At 27.9% G+C, this 15640-nt stretch overlaps 2 protein-coding genes across 4 annotated transcripts in view; one reads left to right on the top strand and one right to left on the bottom strand.

The window, feature by feature from the left end:
- The window catches only part of LOC132931996 (uncharacterized), a 37107-nt gene that overhangs the window by 6179 nt on the left and 15288 nt on the right, over positions 1-15640 (bottom strand). For 2 of the 3 annotated variants that reach the window (XM_060998157.1, XM_060998156.1), the window contains exons 2-11: positions 8733-8946; positions 8476-8674; positions 8024-8407; positions 7212-7350; positions 6793-7148; positions 6208-6728; positions 6021-6123; positions 5468-5689; positions 5285-5366; positions 5014-5223 (exon numbers count right to left, since the gene is read on the bottom strand). In XM_060998157.1, the coding sequence (XP_060854140.1) occupies positions 5014-5223; positions 5285-5366; positions 5468-5689; positions 6021-6123; positions 6208-6728; positions 6793-7148; positions 7212-7350; positions 8024-8407; positions 8476-8674; positions 8733-8946 (2430 nt within the window). Of the gene's footprint in view, positions 1-5013; positions 5224-5284; positions 5367-5467; positions 5690-6020; positions 6124-6207; positions 6729-6792; positions 7149-7211; positions 7351-8023; positions 8408-8475; positions 8675-8732; positions 8947-11770; positions 12271-15640 lie in introns of those variants that run through there. The other variant, XM_060998158.1, reaches the window with a different exon arrangement.
- Positions 331-3434, top strand: LOC132931998 (zinc finger protein 32-like). The gene is made up of 2 exons (XM_060998161.1): positions 331-607; positions 2468-3434. The coding sequence occupies exons 1-2, from the start codon at positions 594-596 to the stop codon at positions 3063-3065; spliced, it is 612 nt and encodes a 203-aa protein (XP_060854144.1). The 5' UTR covers positions 331-593; the 3' UTR covers positions 3066-3434.

The raw sequence follows: 15640 nt of genomic DNA, 5'->3' as shown, positions 1-15640 counted from the left end.
TAAAAAAATTAAAATCGGATAAAATAGATCTATCGACTATACCATAAGATACGACCAATAAAACCTAACCTACTGTTTGTTCTTTAGTGACTGATTACAAATTATTTATGTATATAATATAATTACTCTTCATTGTCGATAACGAATAATAATTTAGCATTTTTGACGATCGACATATAATAGTAACAAATTAATAACATAATATAATATATTATTACACCAAAAGGCAGCGCTTTACGCAATAATCTATTTATTATTATTATATCTAAAAACATCCCAAACAGAATAGAGACTAAAATAGAAATAAATCGATGCGGTAGATATAATAATTTATTATTATATTGATAAAGACAATAAAGTATAAATCGGTTCCTGTAGCGGGGTAAAGTCTAATAAATTTGTAATTACTGATAAACAGCTGAGCACGATCCTCTGTCTGCAGACCATTATAAATTTAAACCTAACGTACTCAGCTCTCATATTGTAGTCATGAGTTTCACCTAGCGGACGTAGCGAAACGTCTGAGTCGACATTCCACCTCTTCAGGATAGCGTTGTTCGAAGAAATCCAAATCATTACCACGACAGATTGAGATGTCCAACGGCCAGTAAGTGTTATAATATTTCCGTACACTAGCAAAGAAATTATTATTTTTCTTAATATTTTTAAGCCAATTGTACGATTTATTTATTTAACAATATGTTTGTTTTATGATCCTCTATTTTGTTAGATTTCAAATTTTTTTTTATTTAATAGATTATTAATTTGGAAAACCTGTGTTCAACCATAACATGATATTTATCATTTTTATATTTCTTATAAGATATAGTCGTTTAGTTTTTTGATATTTCGTGTTAAACTTTTTACTAAAGCATTTGGGGATCTAAAGTAAGTACTATGCGAGTTTTAGAGCAACCGTTTTGCGAGTATATAGACAAAAATATGTTTATTTGAATTAATATTATTAGTATTATTGGACTAATAATACTGCTATAAATTTATTTATTTACATATAAAAAAAAACAAATACTTGTAGCTAACAATTTATGCTTAATAACAATACCAAAAATATAATACTAGAATATGTTTTGTTACATGCAGGATCGGACTCATAGGCGCGCATTGGCACCCCCTCCCACGACATTTTTTAATTGGAGTTATAAAATTTAAAGCAGAAGAAAGGAAACGTATTAAAACTGATGCTATTAAAATAAAATGTAATATTTTCTAAAATATTTTAAATTTACGTGAAAAGCTATAAATATAACAGCCTAGATATCATACAAAATTCAAAAAAAATATTGAAACTATCTTAGAATTATACAAGATTCAAGAAAAACTATTAATTAAAAAGGCCCAAAAATATTGTAGATATTTCCCAAAGATCAAGTCTACGCCACCTATGATCGTATTAAGAGGACGAAGCTAGTGCATTATAGGGTGGCAAATAAAAAATCTTTAGTTTTTTGTTAATAAATATTCTTTTAATGTATTGTAATTTGTAAATATGTCTTAAATATTTCAAGAATTCGAAAATCCCTAATGCTACGCTTAAAAAAATTGTCAATCAATTGCGTGAATTTGTTACATTAAAAAAGTTATAGCTCTAAATAACAGTAAAGGTCAACAATTTTATGTAAGGGTCTATCTTTGTATTAATTGTGTGTATATATTATAAGGAGGTTTACATATTCTACTTTAACTAAACGTCGTTTTTCGGTACCTAGTAAAAATAGTATACTGACTCACTTTTTTTACTATTTTATTTTTATTTTATTATCTCTACGTAGTCATACAACGCCGACGAACAATATTAAAATGTATCAAAAATATTTTCTAAATGAAATCTCCGTTTGTAATTTTTGATTATTATTATATAAACCAGGGGTCCCCAATTAATATTTTTGAAGAGGCACATTAGGGATCTGAAAATTTTTCACGGGCCATCAAAATTCTAAGTACATATTTACATTATTTAAAAACCAATAATATTTAACAAAAACAATAATTTACAATAATAACACATATAATGTTGTCGTAATAATGTGTTTTTTATTATTTGTCTGCGGGCCGGATAAAATGCCTTTATTGTAGATTTTCAATGCATCATTTTCCTAGCCCGAGTTATCATTCTTCATAAGCCATCGTAAAATTATTAGCTTTATAAATATTATATGCAAAAAATTAAGTTACCGGAAATATAAATTGGATAAGTCTAGTTACTATATTTTTAAAACTTACAGCCAGGAAAAAAATATTTGTATATGTTTTATAATAAGGTATAACGTATAAATCATTATTATTAAATAATTTTAAAATTTTTTTTATCGTTATTCGGGGGTCATAAAACACCCACGTGTAAAACGGATCATGACCCTTCCCCACGAAAAAAATCCTGCACCGGCCACCAATGATCACCACCACTAATTCGGGGATGGAAATCAAACGATCGTTTCGTCATTCGCAGGGCACAACAGATTCGGTGGCATCACCAAAATCAGCCACAACAACCGGAACCACAACAACTTTTGCAGCGACCAGTACAATCACCGGAACGACGGCGGTCGGTCACCAGGAAGAGGAGTTTGGAGTGCGCTAGGGATTTGGAATGCGACAGGTGCGCGCGGATGTTCCCGACCAAGAGGTTCATGGCCCAGCACTTGGCGCCGGACAAGCGCAAATGCCAAATGTGCTGCAAACGGTTCCGACACGTTAGCAACCTGGTGAACCACGTGCGCGTGCACACGGGCGAAAAGCCGTACACGTGCGCAGTGTGCCGCAAGTCGTTCGCACAGGTGGGCAACCTGCGCACGCACGTCCGCGGCGTCCACTCCGGCCACACACCGTTCGTATGCGACGTTTGCGGCCGGCAGTTCACGCAGATGGGCAACTTGGCCACGCACAAACGCGTTCACGACGCCGACAAGCCGTACGCGTGCGACGAGTGCCGGTTGTCGTACTGCCAACAATACCAGTTAGTTAGACATCAAAAGAAACACCGCGAATCCGTCTCTCGTGGTCCTTTGCCATCAGAAACAGCTCTCCCGCCACCTCAGCGCCAATAAAAGGATCGCGGTTAATTGGTCATCATCATAATTACTAATCAGTATTATAATAATTATAAACAGATCATGGCGTATGTCTCACTCCCGAAGGTCCGGAAAAAAAGTTAAGACGCGCAACTTATTATAATATAATATAAAAAATAATAGTAGGTATAAAATGTATCATATTACTAGATTTTGTGATCATATATTATTTTTATGTTATTCTGCGAACAGGTGTCTTGAATACTGAACAGTTATTTTAGTATTATTTATTATATATTACACTTAAATACTTGTCGTTCTAAGCCACAGACAAGTAAACAAAGTTAAATTTACATTTATCTCAGAGTTTTAATTAAAAATATATCTTTGTTTGTTTTACATTTATACACTTGGTTTTAATTATTCTAATTTTAAGAAAAACATCAACACCCCGACACCCGCATTCCTACATAATTTGACATGGTATTTACATAATGAAAATATAAAAATAAATTTAAAAGTAGTTTTGTTTTTCTACAATACATTCATTAAAATTTAAAACCTTAAGTACGTATAATATTATTCGTAAAAATACTATAGGATCTATAACAATAGTTAAACAATAGTAAACTTAATACAGATAAAACGAATATAAGAATATAATATTATGTTAAGTTGAAAAGTAAGTAAAAAGGTACACAGTTCGATATCTTATAGTTAGATATATCATACGTACAAATAATCACCCACACGTGTCTTGAGTTCCTTACTTGTCTTAAGTTTTCAAAAAAATAATAATTCACATATAATTATTTGTAGTTGGTAAATATTATATTATGTATAACACTATATCAAAATAAATTATAGAAACAACAATATTTGTATCACTTTTTATCAATGACCTATATAAATTATGCCATACAACATAAATTATACCGCGTCTATGATATGTGCTCATCACGAATAGGAACATAATAATATGTTATTTTATTATTATCCGATTGTCCCGATCATAGTTGTACAATTATAGTAGGAAGACCTAGTGTCGAATACTAAATGTGTTGACGACCTGACACCTGGGTTAGGAGTAAGTTACATATTTATGTACACAGCGAAATACAAAGACATAGATATGTGAAAATACTTATTGTATTGTTAGAATTATATATTATAAATTATAATGCAAAATGCTATTTTGTTAAATATCGGTAGGTTTATGAATTTTTTTTGATAATATTTCTAACTACCAGGTTAGGTTAGGATCAATTCAATTGGTCAACAACTAATACTAAAATATCTTGTTGTTTAAGGGATTCATTTTAACCAATAAGTTAAGGGCTAAATATTTTCTAAACATAGAGGAATACTGGAAAATTAAGTTTTATACATATTTTAATTCCACTGTAATATTATACTTCAATATTTCCCAAATAGTGGGTCGCAGAATTTAATAAAACTCTTATATTAAATTTTATTATTTATCTTTTCGTTTGATAATTTGATATAATTAATAACTATATTTTAATTATTACATTGTTGATACAAATTAACGCTTCAATTTTATTATAAAATTCTATGTGTTATGTGGACATTCAAATGTGTTTTATTTTGCCTTTTTTACACAATGATAAATGTAAAATATTTTGGTGGGTCACAAAGGGGAAAAATATTAATTACCTGGCCAGCTCAAACAAGAGTTTGGGAAACGCTGTTATACTTTATTCTAACATTTTTCTCAACATCATTAATATTTTTTTTTTAGCATTTTAAGAGCCTTTATACTTTGAACACTTAAAAAATGTTGAGAGATGGCTAACTTATTATAGTTATACCTACGGCCATTATTCATATTAATATTATAATGACTTAAATAACAATTATTTAACCATGACCAATCAGTTTGAATTAAAATATTAAGTTAGTTATGCTATGCTGTAGTTCTAGTGTAATGAAATTATGGACAAATTAACAAAAATTAACTAACCTTGTTGAGATGAAGCTTCTATCACTTGCCAAACTGAGTTATTAACAGAACCAAAAGATGTTTCTAAAACTGATTTAAGATTTTCACTGAACAATGCATATAGAGCTGGACAAAGAACATCCAGGACAATTGTATGCAAATCTTCAGTATAGTCATTGTCCAGACAAAATGTTATTTTCTCAGCACCAAAACAACAATTTTTTACTAGGTCTACAAAAATAAATTGTTAATTAGATAAAATTATAATAAAAACTTTTTTAATAAAATATACCTTTTTTGTGTGTTATAGAATCTGTCAATTTATTTATTTCACATCCTTCAAATCTATCTATGTTATCAGTTCCTTTCTTTGCCTAAAATAAATATTGAATAATAATATATAAATACATTAATTATAATTATAAGTTACAATAAATATAATATTTCAATTGTGTATTGTATAAGATAATATTACCTGAATAGTTATTTGATTAGGTGAATTAGGCGGAGTGTGATGACCACTGGCACGGTTTAAATATTTATTGACTTGTGCTTTTAAATTAACACGAGATTGTTTATTTTGTCTTAACAATGAGTCTAATCGTTTAGCTTCATCAACACATGGATTAGGACTGTCGCAGTTACTGCCTGAACATTCAACTCCTTCATCTTCAGAAGTACCAACATCAGAACCAACCTTAAGAAAGTATTTTTGTTTTGTCATTAGAAATATTTGTACACAGCTTAAGACAAACAAATCAGAATTTATTTTTTTATTAAAAAATTGTATGTACATTATTAATCTGAATATTTTGATACAGAAATATTAAATACATAAATAACTATTTATTATATACATACGTAATTTAATATTTTATTATAAGCATTTATTAAATTTGGAAAAGCAGAATAGTGCTATACAGTTGCATACAATTAAGTACAATAACTGTTAAATCAATACATTTATTGCTTCGCTCAGTATTTAAAAATCGATTTTTTATTAAAAGCTATAATATGCTATTACTTACAATAGGAGTGATATTAGGAATTATGGTCAACTGTGATGGAAGAGAACGCCTCTTGTTTTGCTGTTCTTGAAATGTTTCTGACTTCATGTCATACATACTAAATCTATAAAAAATAATTATTTTTAGTTTCAACTAAGCTATTCAAGTATACAATAGATCAATAGTAATATATTGCATGAAAATTTACCTTTTTGGCACTTCATGTATAGATCTTTTCTGTTCATTTTTAATGGGAATCTTTGAGTTAACTCGACCTACTGGTGGTTTTTGATGTTGACTCATATCATCATATTGATAAACGAACATGTTATCTTTTTTATCAACTGGTTTAAATGCAATTTGGCAAAATGATGGTTCTTTAATATCAAAATCAATGTGTTTGAAACGATCCTTAAGCTCAGGAGTCTTGGATAAAGCTATAGACACATTCCGTGGTAATAGCAAAGCCAGTGAATCCCAATCACTAACATGGTCAAATCCTTTAGCACAGATTGATTTTAAATCAAATGAATTTTCTGCTGATGATGGTTCATGTACAGGTGTAGTGTTAAGTTTTTTGCTTTCAACTTCAGGAGATGGCATGGGTGAAAATTTTTGAGGTACAAGAAATACATTGTTTATATCCAATGCAGCTTTAGGATTCTGCAGAAATGAGAGATCTGGTAATGTATAACTAGGAAACATCACATAAACAGGACTATTCTTACACTAAAAAACAAAATTTAAATTAAATTAAATTAAACAATAATATTTATTTAAAATTTGAGCGTACCTTGATTTCTGGTTTTGGGCTGCTTATTCCATCTAATGATGAAGTTTGCATACTCTTATTTAAACTAGAACCCTTCCACAAATGCTTGCTAGGTATAATAGATGAATTGTTGGACCCATTATTGTTACTTACACGTCTGTTGCTTTCAGTTTTTTCATTCTCACACATTAGACTATCTTCCAAATCATTTTTACTGGGTTCAGTTACCTCAGCAGTAGCATCATTATCGCTAATTACTAAGCTACCGTCTGACTGACGATTTTTCTTTTGACTAATAAACATTTTGACAAGGCTGAATTTAGCACTATCTGTTTGATCTTTAATACCAGATACATCGTACAGCTTAGCTCTACCTTCTATAAATGAATAAATAATAAATATTTCTTAAAATGATTCAATAATAGGTTATAAAATATTACCATTTCCTCCTTCAGATTGTGTAGATTTGACTAGATAGTCATAATGACTTTTCTTTTGCTTTAACCATAATAGCCTTAATGGCATTAGGTCAGGTAAACTTTGTGTCTTTTCATTCACACTTGATGATAAACTTGTATGCTATGAAGAATAAAATAAAAGTTAATAAACACCATTATATTAGTGTATACACATACAGGGCCAAATTTATGTTATGGAAAAGTAAATTCAATTGTATTCTATATTTATTTTAAACATTAGCAATAGCCAATAGATAACATAAAGTTTGGTTTTTAATGTAATAATTTTTAAATACTTAGTTTTTAAGTTATAATAATTATTGGACTTGTAAAATATTTAAATATGATAGTAATTTTACAAACCATAAGTACCTACCTATATATTTATAATTAAACATTGATAATATTGTAAGTTTTTAAAAATATAAAATAAAAAAAAAACAAATGACAAACACAGACATGAATGTTCTAACCTTTAAGTTTGGTGATAGGTTAATTCATTATAATATTTTAACTAACAACACAAAATTGATGTTTTATGTTTATAAGACAATACATGCAGGTTTGGAATTTTATTAACTTAAATATTTATTATGATAAAACATAGATCTATACTCAGTTTTATATAAGATTAACCCTAAGTGGCATGGGTATGTTTAACGAACACCGAATTCCGCACTCTAGATTGATTATTTCAACAATCACCTAACTTACATTTAATTAAAGCAATTTTTTGAGCCTGGACATTAAATGTAATATTAATACAAAAAAAGTTTAAACAACCAAATTAATACCTCTTTAACTTGTTGAGTGCAATTGGTGGTTGCTGAAGTGGTACATTTTTTTAACTTATTCCACGTGGTAAAAGTAGTATCTGAAGATATCATTGGAACACTGACTGGAACACTTCCATCACTTGACCATGCTTCACCTGAACCAGTATTACGACTCTCTCCTGTACTCATAGCTTCACTATTTTGAAATTCTTCCGAAACACCCATGGCTGGTTCTTCAAAAGCAATTGTATAGTTATGTTTATTATTGGCCTTACATGTGATTAACATATCGTCACTACAATCTAATGAATCAGTGCTAAATGTTATGAATGGATTCGGTGATTGTTCTTTTACAGGAGAGAATAGCTGTTTATTTTTACAAAATGATTCAGTCGATACATTCTGAAATAAAATTAGTTATTTAATAAGCAAAGTAATATTAAATAATCAATAATTGATTTTATATATACTTGTAAATCTTGACCACACATAGAAGGCAATGTGCTGAGTATATTGTGTATATCTTCAGTTTTCAGATGTTCCATGTCTACTTGAGCCAAGTTAACATCCAAATCTCTGGAAACTTCTTCATAACATGGAATATTATAATTTTCTGATATAGATGATAGAATACTTGTGTGATGGTTAAAATTGTCTGAATCACGATACCTAAGAGAACATAATTTAATAATCAAATAATTATATAAAATAAATGCAAGAGATTTACCTATAATCGGCAAACCATTGGTAATCTGAATAATCTTGGAAGAAATCTGCATTATCTTGAGATGATGCATTACTCCTATATGAACTTAAGGTGGCATCTAGCACTTCCAAATTATTGGAATTGCAGTCGCCTTGATTGGCAGCAAACACCTCAACCATTGCAGATTTTTGAAGAACACTGCAATATGTGGTAGAAGATAAACCTAATATAGAATCTGTAAAAAATACACTAAGTTTTAAAAATTAAGTGCATTCAACGAGGAATAGTAAAAAGATTAGAACATGAACTAATTTTTAATATATTGAATTTGGGACTCTTAACAGTATAAGACAAATGGTTGGCAGCAGTATATGTTTAAATTTAGTGAACAAAAACAGATGCTTGCCAGTTGCCAGACTTGCAACAGGGTGACAGAAATACATACACAAAGACCTACAGTTAAACACAGATTTTATACTCATATTTTAATGCACGGTAATGAATACACTAGAAGAATCTAAAGATTATAAATATATAAATGTATAGTTATAATTATTTATCCAAATTCTTAAATTACCTATGATTAAATAAATCTAAGACATAAATTAAACATGATGAATGATAAAATAGATAATATTTATAATTTTCAATTGTGTTTAGATAAGTTTAAACTAATAGCAAAAAATAGATTCTAAAGAATACCAACTAAATAAATTTGTCGCAAACAATACATGTGGGCATCACATTCTCCTAGGAACTAATTAAAAAAATTATTATTTTAAATATACAATAATAAATCATAAAAATATTCCTTTTTTTCTTTGTAAATCACTACATGGGGGCCAAACTGTTTTAACATTGCTTAGCCCCAATATAATAATATATAAAAATAAAAAATATAAATATAAAAATATCCCTGTACCCTTTCATGTATACTATTGAATATACCTACATATTATTATTTATTTATTTATAAAATAAACGCCAATCAGCTTTTACAATGGTAATAACAAAGTAGAAGTAACAAATAGTAAGCAAGAAAAATGGAGTATAAACATAATAGTGTAGTGTAGTGACAACAAGAAAATGATTAGAGTAAACATAATAGAATATATACTAAAAAGAATTATATTGTATTAAATTATACTAATTTATACTAATATATTTAGTATAGATATTGTAATACTCTAGTTTCTCAAGTCTCTGATAATAGTAATATAAGTATGGATCTAAAATTGTATTTTAGCCTTTTAATTATAATATACAGCAGAGTTATATGAAAAATTGATTAATGCAATGGTTCAATAAAATTTAATGGACCAATCATGGGCCACTAAATCATGTAAATCATTATTAATCCGTTAAATGTTTAGATTGTTTATTCAACCAGACATAAGTATATAATAAAATTTATAAATTATACAAAAGTTCTTTAATATATGAATATGATATATTAGGTACAATGTTATGTACTATAGGTACCCCTATTCGTATATTATATTATATTTGATAATAATATGCAAAAATAAATTATAAAATGGCATAATGATTTTTTTTAATTGATAGATAATAACAAGATTTGAAAAGTATCAATAAACGTATACTACCAATCAAAATATATAAGCCTTCATTAATTTTATATTTGGAGATTAATACAAAAATGTATTGTTATATAGTACCTGTTACTGATGATATGATAATTTTCAAGCTGATAAATATAAATTGCATAAAACAGGCGATTTTTGAATTGTATATAATAAATTAAACCATAAGTAAGATTCTACATAAATGTCTTGTTTTTTTTTTAAATAAGTTGATTAATATAATTTTAAATTTTATATAATTCAAATAAATATTTAATAAAGAGTTTAAATAGAAACTTATACATTTTATACTGAGTATTCATTGTAAATTAAAATTAAAAAATTATTCATACATAAAAAAACATAGGTACAATACAAATGCATATTCAATTTGATAAAAATTAATTTTTCTTTTTAAAAACAAAAGGAAATTTTATTATACTTATCAAAAATATAAATATTCAATTTATTTAGAAATTTTGTAACATCATAACATTTCATAATTTAATTTATTGGAATGTTCAGTAAGAAAATTGTTTAAAACTTATTTTGTAGATCCACTTACTACTTATATACCTTGCTATATACTTTATGCATTTAGTAAACGTTCAATTATCAATTGAATATTTTTATAAATATCTACTAATTTATACCTATTGGCTATTATTTACATACCTACTAAGTTGTGAACTGCTGTTACCTACCTTAGCTCTTTTCTTTAGAACATACAATTATCTATATTATATATTTGTAAGATGGAGACAATACAAACAACTATGCAGGTTACGAATATAGCGTCCTATAAAATAATATTCCTATTTTGATTATACTGAAAGAAACTTTAAGTAGGTATGTACTTCAATTTGTTTAAAATTTAATAAAACCCACTACTAATAGTGTTAGTTGGTCTACAAACGTAATATTATACGGTTTGATTAGATTAAAAATCAAATTGCTTTTACACAAGGTGGTACAATATGAGGTATTTTTATATTATATTACCCAAATTGAAGTAAACTTTAATTTGATTAATAAAGGTTAGATAGGTTATAATGTTTAGTGAGTATATAGTGTTAGCTGAATGACACTATCCAATCGATGTTCAAAAATGATATGTAATAAATATATTTTAAGCAATTACACATGACCTCGGTACTAGTTAATACAGCACACCAGACAATAATGAAAGAAACATAATAAAATGTTAGTCACGGGGGTCTTGTTGTGGGTAGTTATTGAATGTCAGCCTTGAACCAAATAAATTATCATTAAAACACAATAACAGTTTAAAACCTAATGCAAACATTTCTGCATTGCTGTTGTCACATCTACCTACAGTGGGAATCAACAACAGGGCTAGTAAATCATAATGATAACGATGTAAGTAAAAAAAATGTAAAATATAATAACTCTTATTATTCAATGCCTACGAAAATACCTAAAAAATCTAACCACTATTTAAACGAATATACGAACCATTAAGACTCTGCGGTCAGATGTGTCGGACCGAACGACAACCAATACTCAATAGAACGGGCACTACGAATAAGCGAACACTTATTCGGGCCGTCAACAGTTGGTGTCGTTTCTGATGAATCCGCGGAAAGGAATTTCGGGCGGCGACGGAACGTTCACAACAGATTGTCGGTACTCATAAAAAAGCACTGCGATACCGTTGCGAATAGATAAAGTTGAAGAGAAAAAAACACTCGAGTCACCGTCGAACGATTTAGTACGGAACTCGGAGGATAAAAAAATGCGAAATATTATTACAATTTAATATTTATATCACGACTGACAACCCTCCGTCCAACAATATCGCAAACATTATTTTAATATAATATTTATTACATTATGCGGAAACGCTTAGATAACGATATTTATTTATATTGTTAGTCAAAAATATTAGAATTGTTCTCCTTATCACCGCCGCCGCGACGACGTGTTTACGGAATCACGCAAAAATAGAAACTAACAGACAACAGTGGCGACACCCGACGGGCGACGGCCGACGCGCGCGGTAACAGATGTCGGCGAAAAAGGTACCCCGCGCGCGCAGCCAAATGCGAAAGCAGCAGCCACGGCTCGCGACGATGATTATAAAAATATTTTGCCTGTAGGTTATTGTTATTATTTTTAATACTTTTTAAATGTCATACATTAATTGTCACATCCTTTTTTTGTGGTGTTTACAGTGTACTATACGAATAATATGAAAGACCGTTGCATAGGTACGAACAAGATAGGTATTATATCTTTTATACACTCTATTTTTATATAATATTCATTATTATCATATTTCTACTGTCCTATAGTAGTATAGTCTATAGTTCTAAAATAATAAAAGATCTAAAACATCTTAATTTTTATTACCTTAGTCCTACTACTTCTACTATTTTTAGATATCTAAAAAGTGAAAATACATAATACTCATAAATCATAATAGTGTAGGTATAGTTTATACAATATTATACTTATGTCTTAATACCTAGTTTATAGGTACCGTTTCTACTTGCATTTACGCTTACTGCATGCATCACGTAGTAGCCGTAGCATTATAAATTCATAATATTAAAGTATATTATAGAAATATATAGAATAATGAATATATATCTATATGAAATTATGAAACATTTAATTATCACAGTTCAGTGTTCACAATGCAGTTTGTACCTAGGTAGTATTATAACGTACGTACTGGTATAAGTATTAATGTATTATTTGTCGCTGCAGATATTATACTCATGTATGTACTTATATAGGTACCTACTCGTTGCGTGTTAGATACTAATAAATCCTTTAGATGACTTTCTCAAGACTTGGGCGGGTTTAAATTATATTGTTCCCTGAGAAAGTCGAAATATATGATATGATTGTGTAACTGCTAGAACAAAAAGTAATTGTATATTTGTATTATAATCACACACACGGGAATCAATTTTACAAAACTTTCGGCCCATTTCGAAATTCTTCTTATTATGTGCAGGACATAAAAAAACATACATTGTAACAAAATATAGAGGGTGTTAAAGTTACCACACCTAAGAGTTATGGGTATAAGAATATAAGATACATGAATTAAAATAAATTAGGTACCTTATTACTTTCGTCAAAATAGAGTAAAGGTCACATCTCGCAAACTTCTTTTAATGTTTGTATTTGTATTACAATATCATTATTAAAATGTAAGGTGAAATTTAAAAGCAGTCTATCATCTATTCATCTATATATATTATATAAAATAAAAATATATCCTACACCTAACCTAACCTAACCAAACAATAGAGTGCATCAGTGTTCTAGACAAATAAATCAATAAAGGACGAGTATACCTACAATGAATATATAAACTGAATAATATAATGGGAAATATGGATCATTGTTATACACAGCGTTGCTAAATTTGTTTTATATTTTAGAACAAATAATTAAAAACAATTATATATACTATAAAGTAACAAATAATGAGTGAGTTTAATAAAATAAAATACAGTTATTTAGCATAGATATATAGTTTTGTAATTACATCCAAATATGCAATAGACTTTAAGTTATAATCGTAATAATAATAGGAATACAATAAAAATATTAAAATATGAAATTGAACAAAGATAGTACATATATGGCTATATGAGTATTATTTACATGTATATACTATATATACTATAGAGTAATTATTATTTATTGTCATTGGAGGCAACTATATATTATATAGTTCCAAACTGCCAGAGTATAAACCTAAACATTTAACATATCAAGAATCAATATTTTGAAAAACATGTGTAAACGTAATTTATTTATGATGTTTTTATTTGTATTAGTATGAATATAAAATAAATATATTATACATAGAAGTTAATAAAATGATCGTGTGAAAATTAAAATAAATGTTAAGTGTTCAATTATAATATTATATTACTATTATATGTTTAGTCTTTATAGTTTGGGTATAGATCATAAGATAAATTTGTTTGAATGGTCAACGGGGTTTTATTTATTATTTAGGAATTGCATTAGCCATACGCTCATACTAGAAATAGTAGTAGGTGATGACTCATTATTGTAAATAGTTTAAATATTCCCTACTAAGAAGTAAAGAACCCTACCCTACAAAACGTGTTAAATGTTAAATAAAGGTTAATATTCATAATTAGGGTTACGTTTTCTAACCCTTGTGTATGATAAAAATATTATATTTATCATCGAAAATTATGTATGTGGAATCAAGGTTTTTAAGGTACTCAATAAAATATTTTATGCTATAAAATACTAAATAGTTCATTTCTATATTAATTACCAACATTTTAAAAATATTTTTACTCATAGCCATTATATATATTTATATGTATACTTTATAAGTATTTCAATTAAAAAAAATATATTTAATTATTTTCTCATTTTCTTATAAACAATTAATGGGTGCTAAATTGGTGTTTCCTATAACTACATTCATCATTTTCTCATTGTCCCTCTCTGGTTCCCCAACGCAATACCCTCTTCACCCTAATCCACTCCTTTAATGTCAAACTCGACACTCAATCCATTCTCTCTTCACCAAATGTACCAATTATTACCTCACTTATATCCTTCATCAACCAGACTGGTTTAAAAATTTAATTTATTTGTAATATTATTTTTGTTGTTAATATTGTTTTCTATGTAATATTTATAATCATAATTGTCGAAGCTAATTGTTTACAAAGTTTCTTTTAATAAAAAAAAAAAAAAAAAAAAAAAAAAATCATTTTCTCATTATTTAATATTTTCCCTAATTGTTTCAAAAAGTAGGTAAATGGTAATTTTAAAAATAAACAACAATGTTTGTAAAAAAAAGTTGATCTATATAAGATTTATATAGTTTAAATATGCAATTCTACTTGTAACCTTTTAGGAACTAACCCAAAAAAATATTTCCCAAAAAATATAACAGGATATTTAAATTATAAAACGCAATAATTTTCCCACACCGCTCATAATGTATAAAATATGGTAGGTACTATATTACCTTTACTATCTGTTATAGAAATACTTAGTTATCTACTTATTAAATAGTTTGATTAAACTTTGAAATTCGATTTTTGCGTGTTAAATAAAAAGTTCATACGAACTTAAATCCTACCGATGAACTAATTTCAATAAAATATATATGTGAGATGTTTTATTTTTCCAAATAAAGTTAGTTATAATATGATAGATATCTACTTTATATTCAATAGATTAACTTAATTCACACATGATCCTTCTAAATATCATATCAGAAACTTTAAGAATACTTACCAACAAATATAATTTTATTTGTATAATAGACAACGTGCCTGTTTGGCTGTTTATGTGTTAATGTGAATA

Source organism: Rhopalosiphum padi, chromosome 1 (genome assembly GCF_020882245.1).
Source record: "Rhopalosiphum padi isolate XX-2018 chromosome 1, ASM2088224v1, whole genome shotgun sequence".
Classification (NCBI taxonomy): domain Eukaryota; kingdom Metazoa; phylum Arthropoda; class Insecta; order Hemiptera; family Aphididae; genus Rhopalosiphum; species Rhopalosiphum padi.
This window is presented reverse-complemented; position numbering and strand designations above follow the sequence as displayed.